Genomic DNA, 25,935 nt, shown 5'->3' with positions numbered 1-25,935 from the left:
CGCTGCGTACAGGAGCTTCCACTCATGTGAGAGCGAGCTCCTGTCAAATCTCGTTCCTTGCGAGATGACGCATATATGCTGTGTTGAGGAACAAGAGAGCTGCAGACCCACCGCCAATCTGCGTTAAGCAGACTGCTTTACGCAGATTGGCGGAGGGTCCGCAGCTCTCTTGTTCCTCAACGACGCATATATGCGTCATCTCGCAAGGAACGAGATTTGACAGGAGCTCGCTCTCACATGAGTGGAAGCTCCCGTCAGTGTGTGCAGCGGGCCCCAGCGATCAGCCAATGATCGGCGCTGGCAGGCTGTTTTTGTTTTTTTTAGTAATTATGTATTTAAGTATTTGTTTACGCTGACATTTTCTACAGCGCTGTACAGAGTATAGTCTTGTCACTTAACTTTGCGGACTTTTATGTGCATTTGCGGTGTTTATGTGCATTTTTATGCTAATTTCCGCATGCGATTTTTTGCCATCAGCCTATTAATTGCATTCTTGTGCGGCACCATTGAAAATCAATATATGCGAAATGCAAATAAAGGGAAGCAGGCTGTAATATTTTTTTCCTTGTCCAATCGCATGCGAAAAATCCCATTAATGAAACTAGCCCATTCCCAGTTATTGGTATGCTTTATAATGCGACTTTTCATTGAGAAAATTCATGGAAAAAATGCACAAATGGAACCTTATCGAAAATAAGGTTGTTCGCTAAATAACTGCACCATTAATGACTATCTTAAAGATCCAGAAAAGAGTGAATTGTTCTCGTACTCATGATGGCCACTGGAAGCCGCTACACCTGAATTATTGGCATCCCCTGAAAAACTGCCCTGGCTTATCAATCAAAAAATCGACATTCTATCCTACACATTTAATTTTTATAAAAATTGACCAGAACAATCAGCCACTCCTGATCGACTAAAGGTGGCCACACACCATGCAGTTTTTTAAAATGTCTTTTTCAATTCAAGAATTACAATCACAATTTTTCTGATTGACTGTAACATTTGAAAAATCTGAACAATGTACCACACACGTGTGTGTTCATTTTTTTCCCCCAGATATTACTTTTTTTTTTATTTAAACCGGAAAAAAAAAATCCTGGGTTTATACATTAAGAAATTGACAATCTACCATACACCATTACATTTTCATAAAAATTGATCGTAATAGTTCACCACATCTGATACTTTTATAGAAAAAAACAGGAAATTCGATCAGATTTTCTTAAAAATATAAAAACATTTTTTTTAATTTTTCTGTATAACCAGTGGTTGTATTGTGTGTGGCCACCATTATATTGATAAAAATGGGAAATTAAATCAGATTTCTCACTTGAATAACAAAAAAAGCTTTGGATTTTTCTGTACAACGGATCATTTTTATCAAATGCCATAAAATCAAATCTTTTTTTTTTTTTTTATCGTGTGGGGCAACTTTTAACCTTCTTGGCGGTATGGACGAGCTCAGCTCGTCCATTGCCGCCAAGGCTGATTTCTCTGGCCCTGCTGGGCCGATTTGCATGAAATAAACTGCGCCACATGCAGCTAGCACTTTGCTAGCTGCGTGTGATCTTCGATCGCCGCCGCTCAGCTCCGATCCGCTGCGTGCAGCGGCGGAAGAGGTCCACCCCCCGTCCGAGCCCTGCGCTGCCTGGACTAATCACTTTCGGCAAGAGCAAAGGGCTGGATCGGAGGCGTCTGACGTCCGGACGTCCATGACGTCATCCCGATCGTCGCCATGGCGACGGGGTAAGCCCAACAAGAAATCCCGCTCTCCGCGGGATTTCTTTTTACTTGTGATCGCCGACAGCGATCAGAAGGGTGCACTATGTGCACCCTCTAGTGGGCTTTTATGCTGCCAACTTTCAGTTGTCAGCATGAAAAAAAAAATTACGAAAAAAAAACCTGCTGCCGCCACCCTGGCAATTTAAATAGAACGCCAGAGGTACTTTAGCCTTGAATTGAACTTCATCAGTAGCCGATACCGCATTTCCCACAAGAAAGCTTAACCTTTTCTCATCAGGGACATCTATATGGCTAATATTGTAGTGAAACCCCTCCCACAGTGTGATGTCTCCACCATGGCCCTGACAGCTCCTGTCTGTGAACCTTGTTGCATTGTGGGAATAGGGAAATAACGGGCATTTTTAAATACCAAACAAACAGTATCTTCCTTTGCAGAATGTCCATTTACTGAGAGTTCTAAGCACAGACCTCACCTGACAGGACTAAAGATGTCACCACCTGTGATACATTTCAGGATGTAAATCAGGTGAGGAAAGATTGGGAAAACTCCAAGTAAACAATTTATAAATGAATTTTTTTTTTATGATTGTAAAAAAATAAGCGATTTTATTCATTAAGTTATTTTCATTATAGTTCCTCTTTAAGGCTGCTTTCACAGTGGGACGTTACAGGCGCACGTTAGAGCAGCCTGTAACGCAGCCCCACCGCACAGCAATGAAAAATCAATGGGCTGTTCACAGTGCACACGTTGCGTTACATTGTAACGCAGAAGGCAAAAACAAAGTGCAGCATGCTGTGCGTTATAAGCGGCTAAGCCGCGTTAGACTGTTTGCACATGCTCAGTGATGTTGGAGGAGGAGGTCTCCCCTCCTCCTCTGCTGCCAGCCACATGGCTAATTAATATTCACTGCACGGTGTGACGTGCAGTGTTTACTTCCTGGAAAAAGTATGCATCGGGGCATCACAGGACGCATGAAGAGCCGCTTGATGCGGCTCGATCTGACGTCCAGCTTCAACCCCACTTGGCGTTGCTTTAGGTGCACGTTATGCGACCTTAACGTAGCATCTAACGCAACGTCTTAGTGGGAAAGAAGCCTAACCATGAGGACCAGAGGTTTATACCCCCCTAGTGAAAAGGCCATTTTTTACAATTTTGCACTTCACAACTTTAACGGTTTATTGCTTGATCATACAACTTAGCACCCAAATAAATTTTACCCACTTTTCTTCTCACTAATAGAGCTTTTTATTTAGGGGGGGGGGGGTATCTGATTGCTGGTATTAGTTTTTTTTAATGCAACATTTTTACTTTTTTTTAATCCCCCCTCCCCAAATTGGCCCTACACTAAGATACATACACTACACTATGCATAATGTACATAGTTATTTGCCTATGGAAGGGATTAGATTGTGAGCCCCTCTGAGAGACAGTTGCGTTAGATGTCAGCGCTATATGGATCGTTTTTATTATATATTTGAAAAGCAGCCTGCCAGCATTGATCAGCCGCTAGCAGGCTGATCGCTGTGCCCCGCTGTGTTTACAGATGGGAGCTTGCTCGTATAAAATAAAGTGTGTGGGTTTTAAAAAACGTCGTTTTTAAAACGTTAAAAACGTAGTTTTTAAACTATAATAGCTGAAAACTGAGAACAAATAATTTTATTCCCTTTAAAATGCATATAAATTAAAATCATTCTTCTCAAAAAGTACCACTTAAAGAAAGCCTAATTTGTAGCGAATAAAACAATATATAGATCATTTCAATGTGATAAGTAACGATAAAGTTATTGGCGAATTAATGGGAGGAGTGTGACGTGAAAATGACTGTGGTTTTTAAAGAGAACTTGAGACGAGAAGTGTCTCAGGTTCCATACTAACCTGGGGCTTCCTTAAGCCCCCCTGAGGCCGCTCAGTCTCTCGCCGGCTCCCTGGTGTAAGGAAGCCCCAGGTAAGTATCGTACCTGAGATGCTTCTCGTCTCAGGTACACTTTAAGGGGGAAAACTGTGGTTGGAAAAAAAAATTGTGATTGGAAGTGGTTAACCCAGATGATTAAACAAACTTTCTTCTGAGTTTTCTCATGGGGTGTTTACTTGTCCTATTTACCAAATGCCTCTTTCGTCTAGCAAGTAACAGAGCACTAAAATGTAGTAGCAAGAAAAGTACAATTAAACGTAGTTGGCTTAAGCTAGCCACTAACGGTCCGATTTCTAGTGAAAAATCGTTTGAGAGATCAGAAATTCTGATCGGATTGGTTGTAAATAATCTCCATTGGTGGAGGCAATCGATTATGAACGAGTGAAAAAAATGTCGCCCGAATGAATTTTCGTCGAAGGAAAATTTGGATTTTCTTGGTGGTCGTGATAGATAGGAAGCAAAGTTAAGCTGGCCACTAACAGTCCAATTTCTAGCGAAAAATCGTTCGAGCGATCAGAAATTCTGATCGGACGAAAAATCGTTCACTACACCATCAACTAACCAATCTTTGCTTCCTATCTACACGACCACCAAGAAAATCCAAATTTTCGTTCGACGAAAATTCATTCGGGCGACATTTTTTTCACTTGTTCATAATCGATTGTGTCCACCAATGGAGATTATTTACAACCAATTTGATCAGAATTTCTGATCGCTCGAACGATTTTTCGCTAGAAATTGGACAGTTAGTGGCCACCTTAAAGCTGGCCACTAACGGTCCAATTTCTAGCGAAAAATCGTTCGAGCGATCAGAAATTCTGATCGGATTGGTTGTAAATACTCTCCATTGGTGGACACAATCGATTATGAACGAGTGAAAAAAATGTCGCCCGAATGAATTTTCGTCGAACGAAAATTTGGATTTTCTTGGTGGTCTTGATAGATAGGAAGCAATGATTAGTTAGTTGATGGTGTAGTGAACGATTTTTCGTCCGATCAGAATTTCTGATCGCTCGAACGATTTTTCACTAGAAATTGGACTGTTAGTGGCCAGCTTTAGGCTTCTTGCACACTGCAAGCGATTCCGATTCAGATTCCGCTTTTTAATCAGTTTTTACCTCCGATTCCGATTTGTAGTGTGCAAGGAGCAAACTGCAAATCGGAATCGGAAGTAAAAACAGGTTAAAAAGCGGAATCTGAATCTGAATCCCTTGCAGTGTGCAAGAGGCCTTAAAATGTACCCAAGCTGAAACCTGCATGAAAAAAACTCATACTAACCGAGGTAGAAGGAAGCGTCTGGATGCCTCCATGAAATCACAAACCTTTGCCTGTTCTTTTAAAACAGTAAGTGGGTAAGAGATTATATTACCTATTTTAATTAACATAACTAATGTAACTTAATGTCAGTATGTTTGTTTAGGCTGGAGTTCCCCTTTAAAGGAGAACTGAAGAGAGAAGAATATGGAGGCTGCCATGTTTATTTCCTTTTTAACAATACCAGTTGCCTGGCACCCTGCTGATCTATTTGGCTGCAGTAGTGTCTGAATCACACCAGAAACAAGCATGTGGCCAATCCAGTCAAATGTCAGAAACACCTGCTGCATGCTTGTTCAGGGTCTATGGCTAAAAGTATTAGAGGCAGAGGATCAGCAGGACAGCCAGGCAACTGGTATTGCTTAAAAGGAAATAAATATGGCAGCCTCCATATCCCTCTTGCTTATTTTCGGAGTACAGTTTATTTTGCTTGCTGAAGGCTGAAAAGTTATTTTATAGCTTAGCTGTGTGAGAAACAGGGGCGTAGCAATAGGGGGTGCAGAGGTTGCGTCCGCATCGGGGCCCTTGGGCCAGAGGGGCCCTGAGGGGCCTTCCCTCAACTGCAGTATTAGCTTTCTATTAGTCCTGTGTTCATAATAATCACTTCTATAGATACTTTGAATAGTGGTAATCATTAACAAACGGTTCCCCACCCCCTTCTTGCACCTCTGACTCTGCAGTTGCCATTGGCAGGTTTTGGTGCGCTACATCAATAGTTATGTATAGAGTGCATGGGGGGGCCCTTTGTAAAACGTGCATCGGGACCCACAGCTCCTTAGCTACGCCACTGGTGAGAAAACTGGAGAAAAGTTTTATTGAATCCGGCACCTCCCATTATCCCTGCTTCCATAGCATCCCGCTGTCTCCCAGCTGCCTCTGTGTCCCCGAGCTGCTTGCACACAGTCACCCTTCTCTCTCCCTCCTCTCGTCACCACAACTCCCTCCTCTATGTAACTGATGTCAGTCTTTGCCAAACACATCAGATAGCATCTTATCACCGCTCAGCAGCCAGCGGGCGGAGAAGGGACCAGCCACTGGCCTAGCCACAGAGGACAGCGACAGCAGATCCATGATCCTCTGCTGCAGCAGTTTAACCTTCTCCTTGCTAAACAGGAACCCGCTCTGCAGCTCCGCAGCGGGAGGGGTGGTTTGGCTTCTTGTTATCGGCGTAAAACTTTCCGAAGGCCGACCTTTCTCCAGGAAGCCGTTTTCTTTCATTTATTCCATAGTTTCAAGCAGGCCGGAGTGATAAAGTGATTTCTAAGCAGGGTATAGGCTGAAGCCAGGTCCCCAAGCTGGTGATGTGACAGTCCTGTACAGGGGTGCGAGAGAGATTGTCCTCCAAGGCTGGGGGCAGATGTAAGATAAGTCGGGGAAAGCTCAATCCGACTGTTATCTGTAAATAAACTTGCATGGCAAAACGCTTTTATTTTTCTTTCACCGATATATCTTGAATAATAAGCTATATACTGTATACATACTACCTAAACTCAGAACTTCCTCTCTGCTCTAAAAGATAAGCAACAGCATAATAACCTTTAAAGAAAAACAATTCTTGGTTACAGCTGATAGAATTCTGCAATAAATCTGCAGTGCGTCTACTTCCTGCTTTCATGGAACCAGAGAAAGGGTTAACATCTGGCATTTACAAATTAGCTGCTCTGCTGCGGCATCCAGCTGGCACAGCTGAGAGATCAAATTACAGCTGTGATTAGTCACAGATGAGGGTGCGTTAGACAGGCTAAACTCTCTAAATACATACAGGGTGCATTTCTCTTGGTTTTCCTTCTGTCCTGTGCAAGAGTTCAGGTCCACTTTAAATCTTTGGCTGAGACAGCCGGACGCTGTTGTTCTCCCTCCTGACCCCTCCCTCCATCATGTGTCGCCCCTCTATAATAACAGAACACCTGCAGGCTAACGATGTGGCTGTACAGCCTCGGCCAGGAACTGCCACCCGAGAGATCGGATCCTGGTCTTTGCTGGGCAACACGAATCTTGAGTGTCCACGAGGAGACTCTGTACCAAATTTTTCAGCCTTAGTTCTTCTATCCTATAAGTTCATATGCCTGTTCTAATGTGCTCTGGCTTTCTGCAGCCTTTCCTAATTGCACTGTCTCTGTAATAAATGTTATCTCCTTTCCTCTGTCGTGTCTGTGGGGCTAATGCTACGCACACACATGCGATAATGATCGTTCGTTGTGAACGACGAACGAACTTTTAATTGATGAAAGAACGACCTAAGTAAAGTTAGTTTTTAAATGTGTGTAACGATCTGATCGTTAGAACGAACGTTACATCACGTAAAGCAACTATTGCGCTTGCGCATAAAAATTAAAAGTTCCATGGAGAAATAGCGAAATGTGCATGTCAAGCCTAGTACGAACGACCGTTTCCAACGATGTACTACTTTTGCAAACGAACGTCGTTGAAAAAAATTCGCCAAGCTAGATCGTTCGTTTTTAACGATCTAGCTCGTCCGTCGTTAGACTTAATGATCGTTGGTTGCTTTTTTTCAAACGACCGTCATTTGAAACGATCGGGGAACGATCGTTTCAAACGACTATAGTGGCATGTGTGTACGCACCTTAAGGCTTGAATGTGTGGAATGTGCAGGGCTGCTTGCGATTGGATAGAAGTGAAACATGCCCTCTGCAGGCCCCCTGCACACTCTGTATGACTCACACACTCTGGTTATGTGAGCCTATCACAAGCTGGTTAGTTTGTTTGTAAACACTGCCTAAAACTGGCAATTACAAGCCAGGATTGCAGCAGAGAGGGGCAGAAACAGCACAGAGGGGCACAGGAGAAAATAAGGAATAGAATGGTATGCTTTTTAGTGTAAGAATATTAGAGTACAGATTCTCTTTAACCACTTCCACACCATGAAATTTTATGCTGATCTGTGCAGCGTGGGCTCTCCAGCCCACAGCACAGATCAGCTAGCAGCCAGGGCGATCAGACTTCCCCCCTTTTTTCCCCACTAGGGGGATGTCCTGCTGGGGGGGTCTGATCGCCGCCGGCTGCTTGCGCTTGCGGGGGGGGGGGGGGGGGCTCTTCAAAGCCCCCCTCCGCAGCGCTTCCTGGCCTCCTTCCCCTTCCCTCCCTCTCCCTCCCCCTGTGAGCGGCGCAGGACGGAAATCTGTCCTGCGCCTGATGGGATAGGCTTTAGCCTATCAGATGCCGGTGATCCCCGGCCAATCAGAGGCCAGGGATCGCCGATCTCCTCTACGGCGCTGCTGCGCAGCAGCGCCGTATACATGTAAACACCGGGGAAGATCTTCCCCGTGTGTTTACATTTACCCTGCGAGCCGCCGATCGGCTCGCAGGGTGTTCACGGAGACACCCTCCGTGAGCTGACATGGAACGGCCGCTCGTTTTCATGGTATACACTTCTGGATTCAGGGGCGTGTATATACGCTCCGAGAATCCGGAAGTGGTTAAAGGACAACTGAAGCGAGAGCGATATGGAAGCTGCTATATTTATTTCCTGTTAAGCAATACCAGTTACCTGGATGTCTTACTGATCCTCTGCCTCTAATACTTTTAGCCATAGACCCTGAACAAGCATGCAGCAGTATTTCTGACATTATTGTCAGATCTGACAAGATTAGCTGCATGCTTGTTTCTGGTGCTATTCAGACACTACTGCAGCCAAATACATCAGCAGGGCTGCCAGGCAACTGGTATTGTTTAAAAGGAAATAAATATGGCAGCCTCCTTATCCCTCTCACCTTGGGTTTTCTTTAAGCAATACCAGTTGCCTGCCTATCCTGCTGATCCTCTGTCTCTAATACTTTTAGCCGTAGACCCTAAACAAGCATGCAGCAGATCAGGTGTTTCTGACATTATTGTCCATATTCTTCTCAGTTGTCCTTTAGAGAGAACTGAACACTTCATGTTAAAATATTTTAAACGAATCTCCCACTAAAGGAGTTTTGTAAATGATGTGCTTTGTGAGATGGGAAGAAGTGATTTACTTACCTATGTGGGGGCTGCTCTGTAGCCCTCCTCTATACGAGGGTATCCATCTTGCTGCTGTCATGCTGCAGAACTGCTGCTTTGACGTGCCCACGATGTCCAGCACGCACCCTCGTAGGGTCTCGGTGAGCGGCGGTAAAGGCGAGGATACGGGAAGTCTGCTGTCCACTAGCACCAGGGACAAGGCAAGTAGGAAGCACCCACAAAACCCATTAGCCACACCCACATAGCACTTAGTAACCTCCTATATTCTGCACCCACTACCTCTTATAGCTTGCACCTAGCACCCTCATAACCCACACCCAGTACCCCCTATTAGCATGCACCCATCACCCCCTAATAGCCTGCACCTAACATCTATGTGGCACCCAGCAGACCCCTCACACCCAGCACCCACATGGCACCCAGTACCCCTTATTAGCCTGCACCTAGCACCTACAGTGGGATGCGAAAGTTTGGGCAACCTTGTAAATCGTCATGATTTTCCTGTATAAATTGTTGGTTGTTAAAAAATGTCATTTAAAGGGAACCTTAACTGAGAGTGATATGGATGTTTCCTTTTAAACAATACTAGTTTCCTGGCAATCCTGCTGATCTCTTTGGCGGCAGTAGTGGTTGAATCACACACCTGAAACAAGCATGCAGCTAATCCAGTCAGACTTCAGTCAGAGCACCTGATCTGCATGCTTGTTGAGGGGCTGTGGCTAAAAGTATTAGAGACACAGGATCAGTGGGAGAGTCAGGCAACTGGTATTATTTTAACCACTTTGAAACCCTTGCTACGCTTATCTACTCCCCACAGAACTTCACCTGGAGCTCAGGGGAGTAGATAGGCGTACTTGTGGTTAACAGTGTGCTGTATGCCCAATAAGCTATCTGATTATGTATATAGGGTATCATTTTAACCGTGACAAGTGAGAGAATAGATTTTGTGGTATTTGACAACTGAGGGCTAAGTCGTGATTTTTTTTACTGGAAAACTGAATGAAAATCAATAAAACTGTTATTTTCATATACTCTATACCCCCAAATAAAAAAACCAAAAGTGACAGCATTGAGAATACATAAATAGTTACCCTAGGGACTTAGCTTTTAAAATATGTATGCCATGAGAGTGTATTACTGTTAATCCTGAAGATAAGGGCTTTTAATTACTGAGGCTTTTAATTACTGATAGAGTACAATGAGAAAACAAAAAACACAAACCAGAAACTAATATATTTTCGCCATACATTGTACTAGGAACATTATTTAAATGTTGAGATAACCAGGACAAATTAGCAAATACAATGTGTGGGTTTTACCTATGGTAACATTGTTTATTTGAAAACTATAGTGGATGGAAATGGAGAAATAGTGTATGTTTACTTTTTTTTTCTTATTTTTCCCTTTAAAATGCACAGATAATAACATAATTACTAAAAGCAAATATCACCCTCACAAAGCATAATTTGTGGCAAAAAATACAAGATATAGATCATTTACATCTGATGAGTAGCAATAAAGTTATTGGTGAATGAATGGGAGAAGCGCTGAAATGTGAAAATTGCTCTGGTTTTTAAGCAAAAAACCCTGTGGTGCTGAAGTGGTTTTAAAAGGAAAAATCCATATCCTTCTCAGTTTAGGTTCCCTTTAAAGAGGAACTGTAACGACAAAACGGCCCCTGGGGGGTACTCACCTCGGGTGGGGGAAGCCTCCGGATCCTAATGAGGCTTCCCACGCCGTCCTCCATCCATCAGGGGTCTCGCTGCAGCCCTCCGTGCAGCGGTGACGTAATATTTACCTTCCTGGCTCCTGCGCAGGCGCTCTGACGGCTGTCGGCGCCGAAGTAGGCGGAAATACCCGATCGCCGTCGGGTCTGCTCTACTGCGCAGGCGCAAGTTTCCGGCGCCTGCGCAGTAGAGCGGACCCGACTGAGATCGGGTATTTCCGTCTATTTCCGTGCCGAAAGTCGCCACAGCGCCCCCGCTGGAGCCAGCAAAGGTAAATATTGAACTGACAGTCGGCACAGTCGCCAGCTGTTCGGAGGGCTGCGGCGAGACCCCCGTGGGACAGAGGACGGCGTGGGAAGCCTCATTAGGATCCGGAGGCTTCCCCCACCCGAGGTGAGTACCCCCCAGGGGATCTTTTTAATGTTACAGAGTCTCTTTAAATATATCATATGGGAGACACACAGTGATATTTGAGAAGTGAAACGAAGTTTATTGGATTTACAGAAAGTGTGAAATAATTGTTTAAATAAAATTAGAAAAAAGAAATAAAACCAATATTTAGTAGATCCTCCTTTTGCAGAAATTACAGCCTCTAAATATTTCCTGTAGGTTCCAATGAGAGTCTGGATTCTGGTTGAAGGTATTTTGGACCATTCCTCTTTACAAAACATCTCTAGTTCATTCAGGTTTGATGGCTTCCGAGCATGGACAGCTCTCTTTAACTCACACCACAAATTTTCAATTATATTCAAGTATGGGGACTGAGATGGCCATTCCAGAACGTGGTATACATTGTACTTGTTCCACTGTAGAGATGGCCCGAACGGTTCGCCGGCGAACTTCTGGGGTTCGCGATCGCGGAGAACCGCAAACTTTTCTGGAGGTTCGATTCGCCCCCATAGTGCATCATTAGGGTCAACTTTGACCCTCTACATCACAGTCAGCAGGCACATTGCAGCCAATCAGGCTACACTCTCCTGGAGCCCCCCCCCCCCTTATAAAAGGCAGACAGCGTCAGGCACTGGACTCACTCGTGCGCCTGCAGTAATTAGAGAAGGGAGAGCTGCAGCTGCTGCTGCAGAGAGAGCTATAGGGAAAGCTTAGTCAGGCTCTTGTTGGCTTGTTAGTTTGCTCCATGCTGATTCTTATTGCTAAAAAAGCACCCCTCAACAGCTCTTTTGAGAGCTAATCTTGTTCTTGTGATCTATTTTTTTTGTGTGTGTGGCCCACTTGCATATACAGCCCTGTCAGTCAGTTGCAGCTGGCCTTTGGCCCCTTGGTGGTAATTCCTACTGTGCCACTGCCAGGCCCAGCACATTCAGTGAGTGACTACCTGTGTGTGTGACAGGCAGCTGCACATTTGTAATCCCAATCACTGCACCTGTTCACTGTTCAGTGCACCTACCTACCTATACCTACATGAGCGCACGCATTGTTAATACCACCAGTCATTGCACCTGTTCACAGTACCTGTGTGTGTGTGTGACAGGCAGCTGCACATTTGTAATACCAATCATTGCAGTGCATACCTGTAATCTGTTCAGTGCACCTACGTGAGCGCAAGCAGTGTAGTATACCACCAGTCACTGCACCTGTTCACGGTACCTGTGTGTGACAGCTGCACATTTGTAATACCAATCCCTGCATACCTGTTCACTGCACCTGTGTGACCGCACGCTGTTTAGTATACCAGTCCGTGCATACCTGTTAACTGCACCTGTGTGACAGCTGCACATTGTATTGCAATACCAGTCACTGCATACCTTTCACTGCACCTGTGTGACTGCACATTGTATTAGTCAAGTCAGTGCATACCTTTCACTTCATCCCCCCCAATATGGACAAAACAACAGGCAGAGGCAGACCCAGAGGCAGGCCACCCGGCAGGTCTGTTCAAGGTCGTGTTGACGTGATTTCGTGCGGCCCTGGCCCAAAGTACAGTGCTCAGGAGAAGGCACGTCCCATCAACTCCCAAGATTTTCACGACGTGGTTGACTATTTAACACAGAACACCTAATCTTCCGCAGCCACCAGCGCTACTACAAGTACCACATCAGCTACATTTGACACTTCGCAGGAGTTATTTGGTGGACTGATTCACAACCATTATTGCTACAAGATGAAGGCGCTAAGCAAGTTACACCATCTCATATGCCTGAGTTAGGTGACACTATGGACGTAACGTGTGAGGAGGAGGATGATGATGAAGTACCTGCTGTTGGTGCAGTTTTGGAGGTGTTTGATACAAGCGAAGCTGGGGGGGGGATGATTATGATGATACAGATGCCACGTGGGTTCCCAATAGAGGGGATGAACAGGGGGACAGTTCAGAGGGGGAGTCAGAGAGGAGTAGGAGGAGACGAGTTGCTGAAAGAAGCAGGGGAAGCTCATCGTCAGAAACAGCTGGTGGCAGTGTCCGGTTCCATGTTTCACCACCTATGGACAGCCAGCCAACATGCCCTTCAATGTCAGCTGCTGATGCCACCATAGTACCCACACCCCAGGGTGGCTCAGTGGTGTGGAAATTTTTTAGTGTGTATGCCAAAGATCAGAGCAATGCCATCTGTACTCTCTGCCACCAAAAATTGAGCCGTGGAAAGGCCAACACCCACGTAGGGACAACTGCCTTACGAAGGCACATGCAGAATAGGCACAAACTGCAATGGGAAGACCACCTGAGCAAAAGCAGCACACAAGAACAAAGCCACCCTCCTTCTCCTCTTCCTCCTCATCTTCTTCAGCCGCTTTCTCCCTTGCACCTTCACAATCACAGCCCACCTCCTCCACTCTGCCTCTCACCTTGAGCGGCTCCTGCTCCTCTGCCAACAGCAGTAGCCAGGTTTCCGTGAGGGAAATCTTTGAGCGGAAGAAGCCAATGTCTGCCAGTCACCCCCTTGCCCGGCGTCTGACAGCTGGCTTGGTGGAACTGTTATCCCGCCAGCTGTTACCATACCAGCTGATGGACTTTGAGGCCTTCCAAAAATTTGTGGCCAATGGGACACCGCAGTGGAAGATACCAGGCCGCAATTATTTCTCAAAAAAGGCGATACCCAAACTGTACCGGGAAGTAGAAAGAGTCGTGTGGGGAAGAGGAGTCAGATGATGAGGAAGGTGTTTTTTTTTGAGGAGGAGAAGAAGGCAGCAGAAGAACAACCGCAGCAGGTGTTGCAGGGGGCTTGTGCTGTTTAACGCTCCTGTGGTATTGTTTGTGGCAGGGGGGGAGGAGGAGAACTTACCTGACAGACATCACTGAGGTAGAGCAAGAGGAGTTGGATACTATGTCTGGATCCAACTTTGTGCAGATGGCGTCTTTCATGCTGTCCAGCCTGTTGAGGGACCCCCGTATAAAAAAACTCAAGGGGAATGAGCTGTACTGGTTGGCCACGCTACTAGACCCTCGGTATAGGCACAAAGTGGCGGACATGTTACCAACTCACCTGAAGGCACAAAGGATGCTGCACATGCAGAACAAGCTGGCAACTATGCTTCACAGTGCATTTAAGGGTGATGTCACAGCACAACGGAATAAAGGTACCACTGCCAGTAAACCTTCTCCCATGTCCACGCAGGTAAGGACAGGATGCTCTAGCGATCTCATGGTGATGTCGGACATGCAGACTTTCTTTAGTCCAACGCCTCGCCTTAGCGCTTCCGGATCTACCCTCCACCAACACCTGGACCGGCAGGTAGCCGACTACCTGGCCTTAAGTGTGGATGTAGACACTGTGAGCAGCGATGAACCCTTGGACTACTGGGTGTGCAGGCTTGACCTGTGGCCAGAGATGTCACAATCTGCCATCCAACTTATGTCTTGCCCTGCCTCAAGCGTCCTGTCAGAAAGGACCTTCAGCACAGCTGGAGGCATTGTCACTGAGAAGAGAAGTCGCCCTAGTCACAAAAGTGTTCAGTGCCTCACCTTTATCAAAATAAATGAGGCATGAATCCTGAGGGTTACTGCCCGCCCGAAGACTAAGTCAGTCCCCACACAGCATCTCTGCCTGCAGGCCGCTTGACTGCCACCACCAACAGGGTCCATCAGGACTCCAGGCGGATTCCTGAATTTTTAAGGCCGCTGCTAGCAGTGGCCGCTATAATAATTTTTCTGGTGGGTGTACATGCCTGCCTAATTTTTCGGGCTGCAGTGCAGCTGCAACAACAAAACAAAAGGCATGTACATGTGTCAATTCCCCTTCATGATCGTTACCTTGCCGCGGTGAAGGGGCTTGCGTATCACAATGAGGCAATGACCGACGATATATGAGTGTGTTGGGGTTGGGGGCACACCTGACCCAAGAAAATAGATAATAAGGTTGTTGCTTCATTGTGGACAGACCAAATTCGATCAGCTGGACAATCAGTCACTGTTGTTCTGTCATTCAGCTACCTCAGCCCGGCGACCATTTGGGCTTGAAAACCGCCATGGCCTGCACTGTGGCCATGGTGCGCACCAGTCCAGCATGGCCGTCACTACACAAACAGCTGTTTGCGGTGCGTTACACAGTAAGTTTGGTGTGTCAGTGTGAAGCAGTACACTAATTACACTCCCTGATTGATGTATACACATGCAAGATGTTTTAAAGCATTTTAGGCCTCCAATTTAGCATGCAATGTGATTTCTGCCCTTAAACCGCTGCTATGCGTCAAATCCTGATTTTTCCAGGAGACTGTTGGCGTGTATCCCACTCCGCCATGCCCCCCTCCAGGTGGTAGACCCCTTGAAACATCTTTTCCATCACTTTTGTGGCCAGCATAAATGTTTCTAATTTTCAAAGTTCGCCTCCCCATTGAAGTCTATTGCAGTTTGCAAAAGTTTGTGAGCTTCCGCGAACCGAAAATCAGAGGTTTGGGCCATCTCTATTCCTCTGCATGAATGCCTTAGTGGATTTTGAGCAGTGTTTAGGGTCATTGTCTTGTTGAAGCGACGCAGCTTCAGCTTTGTCGCCGATTCCCGGACATTGGTCTCCAGAATCTGCTGATACTGAGTGGAATCCATGCGTCCCTCAACTCTGACAAGATTCCCAGTCCCTGCACTGGCCACACACACCCACAGCATGATGGAACCACCACTATATTTTACTGTAGGGAGCAGGTGTTTTTCTTGGAATGCTGTGTTGGTTTCCCTCCATGCATAACGCTCCTTGTTATTCCCAAATATCTCAATTTTAGTTTCATCAGTCCACAGCACCTTATTCCAAAATCAAGCTGGCTTGTCCAAATGTGCTTTAGCATACCTCAAGTAGCTCTGTTTGTGCTGTGGGCGGAGAAAAAGCTTCCTATGCATCACTCTCGCATACAGGATCTCCTTGTGTTAAATGCGCCGAATGGTTGAACGATGCACAGTGACTCCATCTGCAGCAAGATAATTTTGTAGGTCTTTGGTACTGGTCTGTGGGTTGACTCTTGACTGTTCTCACCATTCGTCGCTTTTGTCTACCCGAGATTTTTCTTGGTCTTCCACTTTGAGCCTTAACTTGAACTGAGCCTGTGGTCTTCCATTTCCTCAATATGTTCTTAACTGTGGAAACAGACAGCTGAAATCTCTGAGACAGCTTTCTGTATCCTTCCCCTAAACCATGATGGTGAACAATGTTTGTCTTCAGGTCATTTGAGAGTTGTTTTGAGACCCCCATGTTACTACTCTTCAGAGAAAATGAAAAGAGGAGGGAAACTTACAATTGACCCCCTTAAATACTCTTTCTCATAATTGGATTCACCTGTGTATGTAGGCCAGGGGTCACTGAGCTTACCAAGCCAATTGGAGTTCCAATAATTAGTTCTACAGGTTTTGGAATCAATAAAATGACAGCAATGCCTAAATTTATGCACCTGCCTAATTTTTTTTATACAATTATTGCGCACTTCCTGTGTAAATCCAATAAACTTAATTTCACTTCTCAAATATTACTGTGTGTGTCTCCTATATGATATATTTAACTGACATTTTTTTATCGCAACAACCAACGATTTATACAGGAAAATCATGACGATTAACAAGGTTGCCCAAACTTTCGCATCCCACTGTATGTGGCACCCAGCAAACCCCTCACACCCAGTACCCCCTATTAGCATGCATCCAGCACCCACATGGCACCCAGTACCCCCTATTAGCATGCACCCAGCACCCACATGGCACCTAGTACCCCCATTAGCATGCACCCAGCACCCACATGGCACCCAGTACCCCCTATTGGCATGCACCCAGCACCCACATGGCACCTAGTACCCCCATTAGCATGCACCCAGCACCCGCATGGCACCCAGTACCCCCTATTGGCATGCACCCAGCACCCACATGGCACCTAGTACCCCCATTAGCATGCACCCAGCACCCACATGGCACCCAGTACCCCCTATTAGCATGCACCCAGCACCCACATGCCACCTAGTAACCCCATTAGCATGCACCCAGCACCCACATGGCACCTAGTACCCCCATTAGCATGCACCCAGCACCCACATGGCACCCAGTATCCCCTATTAGCATGCACCCACATGGCACCCAGTACCCCCTATTAGCATGCACCCAGCACCCACATTGCACCCACTACCCCCTATTAGCATGCACCCAGCACCCATATTGCATCCAGTACCCCCTAATAGCCTGCACCTAGCACCTATGTGCCACTCAGCAGACCCTTCACACCCAGTACCCCCTAATGGCCTGCACCTAGCAACCCCCATAGCCTGCATCCAGGGGCGTAACTACAGGGGAGCAGCACATGCAAACACAGGGGGGCCCAGAGCTATAAGGGGACCCCAACTTCTAATTCACTCCCTCCAATAAATGAGTTTTGTGGCTACACTTGTTATACTTGGGTGTAAAGATTATGATGGCCCCCTCAGGGGGAGAAAAAAATCATACAAGGAGGACACAAGAGGTACAAGGGGAAAAAAAACGGTACAAAAGGAACACAAAAGGAACATAAGAAGGCACAAGAGAAACACAATGTACAAGAGGGACATAAAAAGATACAAGAAATGCAGACATCAAACCAACAAGCGTTGATTTTCGTAATACCTTTAACAATACTTAACCTGCAGCTAGGTTTCTGAGGGCTGGTGCACACCAAGCGCTTTTGGTAGTGTCTTCAAAACCACTTCCGCCTGTGAAAACGATTGGCTAATGTATCTCAATGAGATGGTGCACACCAGCGGTTTGTGGTTTTAAGCAAACCGCAAACGTGGCTCCTGCAGCATTTTTGCAGTTTTCAGAAACGTTTCTGCCTCAATATAAAGTATAGGAAAAGCTCAAACCGCTTAGAAAAACGCTACATCAGAGTGATTTTCCAGGCGTTTTTGTTACAGAAGCTGTTCAGTAACCGCTTTACTGTAACAAATTATGAAATCTGCTCCACAAAAACGCTCCAAAAACCTCCCTAAACATGCCTAGAATCGCTCTGAAAATCTGCTTCAGAAACCTCTAGCGTCTTGCGGATCTGCTCGAGGTTTTTGGTGTGCCCTGGGCCTAACAGTATATGTAGTCTCAGCATCAATAGAAAAAACGGTTGAGTCAGGCACTGCAGTGATTGCTGTTTTAATGGTGTTTCAGATTGAAGTAAATCACCATAGTTGTATCAAAAATTGTGACATTTAAAAGGTAGGTGCAAAACATCATCATCATTGGAAATTTCATCAAGTATAAAAATCTTGTGCATTCAAACAGTTGCAAGAGGAGGATGTCCTACCATGTCAAAAGGTGGCGGTGGTGGGTGCAGGGCAAAAACGGTAGCCTAACGGCCGTTTTGCACGGCGGTGCTTCTTCCGAGGCTGATCCACATCTCATCATAATAACAAGGTGGCCTTTAGAGCATCTCTCCTTCCTCAATCCCAGTGATACGGTTACAGATATTGTAGTGCCGGCAACCCTCTTTCTCTTTGATCGAAGTATATGTAGTCTCACAGCTTATACTGTACGTCCTGGGAGTAACACGGGTTCAATAAATAACGGAAGTATTATTACAATGTAGATCAGGGACCCATTTTAAGAAATTAAAGAGGAACTGTAGTGAAAATAACGTAATTAATAAAATTGCCTTTTTTATAATATTCATGTATAAATTGTCAAGTGATGCCTGCGAAATGTTTGTTTACTAAGCGTTCTGAAGCCAGCAGAAAATAATGCAGGACTCCCAGAATGCTCTGGGAGACGAATTCATATAGCTAAACAGCCTAGGCTAAGTGTCACTGGGAGGGCGGGGCTACATACCAATATAGAGCAATATATACAGTAACTATAGGAAGTGTATCTGATGATGAAACCAGGAAAATTACTGTGAAAGGGGGTATCCTGAATAATTATCTGAGGAAGGCGGAGTCGCGTCAAAATGCGTAATGACGCTGCATTCATTTTTACAATAATTATGTATAAATGATTTAGTCAGTGTTTGCCCATTGTAAAATCTTTCAAATCCCTGATTTACATTCTGACATTTATCACATGGTGACATTTTTACTGTTGGCAGGTGTTGTAGCTGCTGCATGCTTTTTTGGCAGTTGGAAACAGCTATTTTCCATAATGCAACAAGGTTCACAGACAGGAAACTGCCAGGAGTACCATGGTCCTCAGAGTTTCTTGTGGGAGGGGTTTCACCACAATATTAGTTATACAGCGCCCCCCGATGGTCAGTTTGTGAAAAGGAATAGATTTCTCACGTAAAAGGGGGTATCAGCTACTGATTGGGATAAAGTTCAATTCTTGGTCGGAGTTTCTATTTAAGGAGCACATGCTTTATCCCCCCCCCCCCCCCCCCCATAGTGACCAGGCTATTTTTTTTTTACAAATTAGGCCACTGCAGCTTTAAGGCCTTGCTGCAGGGCCTTACAACCTAGCACACAAGTGACCTTCCCCCCCCCCCCTTTTTCTGCCCACCAATAGAGCTTTCTGTTGGTGGGCTGAGGGCTCTGATCACTGCCGGCATGTTTGTTGTTTTTTGTTATAAATATTGTTATTATTATTTAAAAAATTTAAATTTTCTTTAATTTACATTCCCCACCATCCTTCCCTCCTACCACCAGCCAACCCCAGCGATCGGCTCTCATAGACATCAGCCTGAGTCTCCCCAGTACAGCACTGCTGTAGATCGCAACGCTATACCATGTAAATAGATGGCGGTTTAGCCGTCTAACAGTCTCCTAGCGGTGATCGGCACACGCGATCTCCTGCAAAACCCCGCCCCAGGACTTCACGCCGATTGGTGTTGAGCTATCCTGGGGCTGCCGCCGCGTCCACGCCACTTGGCATGGAGCAGTCGTTACGCACACTTAACCTCCCTAGCGGTATTGACGGTTATACACGTCAATACAAAACATCCTGTGAACTGTATTGACGTACATACACGTCAGTACTCTCATGCAATGTATACTGACCCCTGCTTGGCACATTTTGGCAAGTTACGGGAAAAAAAAGGTTACGAAAATTAATTGGACTTTTTGCACATAAATCCTGGGGAAATTGAACACCAGAGAGGTTAAATATAATGTAGACTAACATTGAAAAAGATAAATCCAGAGCAGGTTTCCAGAATCAGTTAGGATCTCCAGCCTTGGACTGGGAGAATCTTTCTTGGTAAATCAGGCCTGGTGTGTTTGAAGTCAGATAGGCTAAGCTGCTGAGCGGAGGGTAACGTCCCAGCAGGGCAGGGGTTAACGGACACTGATCCATCTCTGGTGCCTGTCACTGCTGCATCTGTCACACAAAGTGCTGAGACATGTAGCTGGCCACACACACCCCTGCACCCAGTGTGACTGACTGCAGCCCTTATCTCTAGCACCCAGATAACCCACTGTGCTGCTCCCGCCCGTCCCTGTCTGTCCTACTCACCACTGCTGACTCCCAGCGCCAGCACAGGCCTGCACACACCTACAGCAACACTCCACTTCCAATGCCTCTACAAGCACAGATCACAGGACAGCACACACCTACAGCAACACTCCACTTCCAATGCCTCTACAAGCACAGATCACAGGACAGGCCTGCACACACCTACAGCAACACTCCACTTCCAATGCCTCTACAGCAACACTCCACTTCCAATGCCTCTACAGCAACACTCCACTTCCAATGCTCCTACAAGCACAGATCACAGGACAGGCCTGCACACACCTACAGCAACACTCCACTTCCAATGCTCCTACTTCAACACTCCACTTCCAAGGCTTCTACAGCAACACTCCACTTCCAATGCTCCTACAGCAACACTCCACTTCCAATGCTCCTACTTCAACACTCCACTTCCAAGGCTTCTACAGCAACACTCCACTTCCAATGCTCCTACAGCAACACTCCACTTCCAATGCCTCTACAAGCACAGATCACAGGACAGGCCTGCACACACCTCTACAGCAACACTCCACTTCCAATGCTCCTACAGCAACACTCCACTTCCAATGCTCCTAGAGCAACACTCCACTTTCAATGCTCCTACAGCAACACTCCACTTCCAATGCTCCTACAGCAACACTCCACTTCCAATGCTCCTACAAGCACAGATCACAGGACAGGCCTGCACACACCTACAGCAACACTCCACTTCCAATGCTCCTACAGCAACACTCCACTCCCAATGCTCCTACAGCAACACTCCACTCCCAATGCTCCTACAGAAACACTCCACTTCCAATGCCTCTACAAGCACAGACCACAGGACAGGCCTGCACACACCTCTACAGCAACACTCCACTTCCAATGCTCCTACAGCAACACTCCACTTCCAATGCTCCTACAGAAACACTCCACTTCCAATGCTCCTACAGAAGCACTCCACTTCCAATGCTCCTACAGAAGCACTCCACTTCCAATGCTCCTACAGAAACACTCCACTTCCAATGCTCCTACAGAAACACTCCACTTCCAATGCTCCTACAGAAACACTCCACTTCCAATGCTCCTACAGAAACACTCCACTTCCAATGCTCCTACAGAAGCACTCCACTTCCAATGCTCCTACAGAAGCACTCCACTTCCAATGCTCCTACAGAAGCACTCCACTTCCAATGCTCCTACAGAAGCACTCCACTTCCAATGCTCCTACAGAAGCACTCCACTTCCAATGCTCCTACAGAAGCACTCCACTTCCAATGCTCCTACAGAAGCACTCCACTTCCAATGCTCCTACAGAAACACTCCACTTCCAATGCTCCTACAGAAACACTCCACTTCCAATGCCTCTACAAGCACAGATCACAGGACAGGCCTACACACACCCACAGCAACACTCCACTTCCAATGCCTCTACAAGCACAGATCACGGGATAGCACACACCTACAGCAACACTCCACTTCCAATGCCTCTACAAGCACAGATCACGGGATAGCACACACCTACAGCAACACTCCACTTCCAATGCCTCTACAAGCACAGATCACGGGATAGCACACACCTACAGCAACACTCCACTTCCAATGCCTCTACAAGCACAGATCACAAGACAGCACAAACCTACAGCAACACTCCACTTCCAATGCTCCTACAAGCACAGATCACAGGACAGCACACACCTCTACAGCAACACTCCACTTCCAATGCTCCTACAAGCACAGATCACAAGACAGCACACACCTCTACAGCAACACTCCACTTCCAATGCTTCTTCAAGCACAGATCACAGGACAGCACACACCTACAACAACACTCCCCTTCCAATGCCTCTACAAGCACAGATCACAGGACAGCACACACCTACAGCAACACTCCACTTCCAATGTTCCTACAAGCACAGATCACAGGACAGGCTTACACACACCCACAGCAACACTCCACTTCCAATGCCTCTACAAGCACAGATCACAGGACAGGCATACCTCCCAACATTTGAAGATGGGAAAGAGGGACACTTAAGGCATGCCCCCTGTGCGGCCTTAAGCCACACCCCTGCTTTTGCAGGAGGGTGACAATGGGAGGAATGAGTTTGTGGAGGAGGGTGTCAGTGGGTGGGAGAGTGTGACACTGGGTGGAAAGGGGGGTGCCAGTGGATGGGGGAGGAGGGTGTTAGTGGAAAGTGGAGGGTGTCAGTGGGCAGAGAGGAGGGTGCCAGTGAGCAGGGAGGAGGGTGACACTGGGTAGGGAGGAGGGTGCCAGTGGGTGGGGAGGAGGGTACCTGTGGGTGGAAAGGAGGGTGCCAGTGGGTAGGAGGAGGGTGTCAGTGGGTAGGAGAAGGGTGACACTGGGTGGGGAGGAGGGTACCTGTGGGTGGAAAGGAGGGTGCCACTGGGTGGGGGAGAAAGGTGCCAGTGGGTAGGAGGAGGGTGTCAGTGGGTAGGAGGAGGGTGACACTGGGTGGGGAGGAGGGTACCTGTGGGTGGAAAGGAGGTTCCCACTGGGTGGGGGAGAAAGGTGCCAGTGGGTAGGAGGAGGGTGCCAGTGGGTGGGGAGGAGGGTGCCAGTGGGTGGGGAGGAGGGTGCCAGTGGGTGGGGAGGAGAGTGACACTGGGTGGGGGAGAAAGGTGCCAGTGGGTAGGAGGAGGGTGACACTGGGCAGGGAGGAGGGTACCTGTGGGTGGAAAGGAGGGTGCCACTGGGTGGGGGAGAAAGGTGCTAGTGGGTAGAAGGAGGGTGTCAGTGGGTAGGAGGAGGGTGACACTGGGTGGGGAGGAGGGTACCTGTGGGTGGAAAGGAGGGTGACACTGGGTGGAGGAGAAAGGTGCCAGTGGGTAGGAGGAGGGTGTCAGTGGGAAGGAGGAGGGTGACACTAGGTGGGGAGGAGGGTACCTGTGGGTGAAAAGCAGGGTGACACTGGGTGGGGGAGAAAGGTGCCAGTGGGTAGGAGGATAGTGTCAGTGGGTAGGAGGAGGGTGCCAGTGGGTGGGGAAGAGGGTGCCAGTGGGTAGGGGGGTCGTCAGTGGAGGGGGGAGAATGCCCGTGGGTGGGGAGGAAGGTGCCCCTGTGTGTGGGGGAGGAGATTGCCCTGGGGAGAGAAGACAGGAAGAAAATGATTGATGCGCCAGCCACGCTAATAAGGGATGCGGGAGTCTGCTTTATTCCTCCCTCCCTTCCTTCCTCTGAATGCCCCCACCTGCTGTGAATGTCCCCCCCCCCCCCCCCCTGTAGGCAGTGTGTGCGTAGCAGAGCGGAGCGGTAGGTCCTCTTACCGCAGATCCATGCGCACCGGCAACTAGTCTCCTGCTTCCTGTTTACCATGACGTCACAGGAAGTAGAGACTAGTTGCCGGTGCGCATTAATCTGCGGTAAGAGGACCTACCGCTCCGTTCTGCTGCGCACACACTGCCTACAGGGGGGGGGGGGGGACATTCACAGCAGGTGGGGGCATTCAGAGGAAGGGAGGGAGGAATAAAGCAGGCTCCTGCATCCCTTATTAGCGCGGCTGGCGCATCAATCATTTTCTTCCTGTCTTCTCTCCCCAGCCGGCCGGGACTTAAGGGGGGCTTCCCGGGATAGCGGGAGAGCCCCCCCTAATCGGGAGAATCCCGACCAATCTGGGACGGTTGGGGGGCATGGGACAGGCCTGTACACACCTACAGCAACACTCCACTTCCAATGCTCCTACAAGCACAGATCACAGGACAGCACAAACCTACAGCAACACTCCACTTCCAATGTCTCTACAAGCACAGATCACAGGATAGCACACACCTCTACAGCAACACTCCACTTCCAATGCTACTACAAGCACAGACCACAGGACAGCACACACCTACAGCAACACTCCACTTCCAATGCTCCTACAAGCACAGATCACAGGACAGGCCTGCACACACCTACAGCAACACTCCACTTCCAATGCCTCTACAAGCACAGATCACGGGATAGCACACACCTACAGCAACACTCCACTTCCAATGCCTCTACAAGCACAGATCACGGGATAGCACACACCTACAGCAACACTCCACTTCCAATGCCTCTACAAGCACAGATCACATGATAGCACACACCTACAGCAACACTCCACTTCCAATGCCTCTACAAGCACAGATCACAGGATAGCACACACCTCTACAGCAACACTCCACTTCCAATGCTACTACAAGCACAGACCACAGGACAGCACACACCTACAGCAACACTCCACTTCCAATGCTCCTACAAGCACAGATCACAGGACAGGCCTGCACACACCTACAGCAACACTCCACTTCCAATGCCTCTACAAGCACAGATCACGGGATAGCACACACCTACAGCAACACTCCACTTCCAATGCCTCTACAAGCACAGATCACATGATAGCACACACCTACAGCAACACTCCACTTCCAATGCCTCTACAAGCACAGATCACAGGACAGGTCTGCACACCTCTACAGCAACACTCCACTTCCAATGCTTCTAGAAGCACAGATCACAGGACAGGTCTGCACACCTACAGCAACACTCCACTTCCAATGCTCCTACAGCAACACTCCACTTCCAATGCTACTACAAGCACAGATCACAGGACAGGTCTGCACACCTACAGCAACACCCCACTTCCAGTGCTTCTAGAAGCACAGATCACAGGACAGGCCTGCACACACCTACAGCAACACTCCACTTCCAATGCTTCTAGAAGCACATATCACAGGACAGGCCTGCACACACCTACAGCAACACTCCACTTCCAATGCTTCTACAAGCACAGATCACAGGACAGCACACACCTACAGCAACACTCCACTTCCAATGCTCCTACAAGCACAGATCACAGGACAATTAAAGAACCACTATGGCGAACAACTGTAGTATTTAAAATACAAACACATAAAAGGTCACTTATAGTAGGTAATAAAAAGCTAACATATCTGACAGTTTTTGAACTAGTCCGTCTCTTATGGGAGATTCTCAGTATAACTTATTTTTTAAAATCACTCCCTGGAAAAATCTACACAAAGATGTCAGCCAGCTTCCTTACTCGTTAGCACACTATTTGGCAGTTGGACTTAGCAACTATAGTTCAGTTAGTGCTTCTGTAAATAAAGCATACAGCAGATTAGAGGTTTCTGACATTATTGTCAGATCTGAGATGATTAGTTGCATGCTTGTTTCTGGTGTTATTCAGGCACTACTGCAGCCAAATAGATCAGCACTGTCAGTAGGACTGCCAGGTAACTGGTATTGTTTAAAAGAAAATAAATATGGCAGCCTCCATAGCATACATAAAAAAAGGGCGCAGGGGATTACCACTAGTAAACTATAATTAAAGTTAGAGATATTCTACTACAGGATTTTGATAATAAAATATCATTAATACTTACAGATATTTTACTATGGCTACACCTACTCTCACAAAGAACCCTTCCCTGGTGGTACCTAACCCTAACCCCCCCCACCCCCCAC

At 47.1% G+C, this 25,935-nt stretch overlaps 1 protein-coding gene across 1 annotated transcript in view; it reads right to left on the bottom strand.

Moving 5' to 3' along the window:
* GATA1 (GATA binding protein 1) overlaps positions 1 to 18,625 on the bottom strand; it is a 73,210-nt gene extending 54,585 nt beyond the window's left edge. The window contains exon 1 of the mRNA XM_068249822.1: positions 18,349 to 18,625. Within this exon, the coding sequence (XP_068105923.1) occupies positions 18,349 to 18,449 (101 nt within the window). The 5' untranslated portion in view covers positions 18,450 to 18,625. The remainder of the gene's footprint in view (positions 1 to 18,348) is intronic.
* Between the last annotated feature and the right edge of the window lie 7,310 nt (positions 18,626 to 25,935).

The sequence above is a fragment of the Hyperolius riggenbachi genome, chromosome 8, assembly GCF_040937935.1.
Source record: "Hyperolius riggenbachi isolate aHypRig1 chromosome 8, aHypRig1.pri, whole genome shotgun sequence".
Classification (NCBI taxonomy): Eukaryota; Metazoa; Chordata; class Amphibia; order Anura; family Hyperoliidae; genus Hyperolius; species Hyperolius riggenbachi.
Note: the sequence above shows the minus strand (reverse complement) of the source record. Positions and strands in the feature narration are given on the sequence as shown.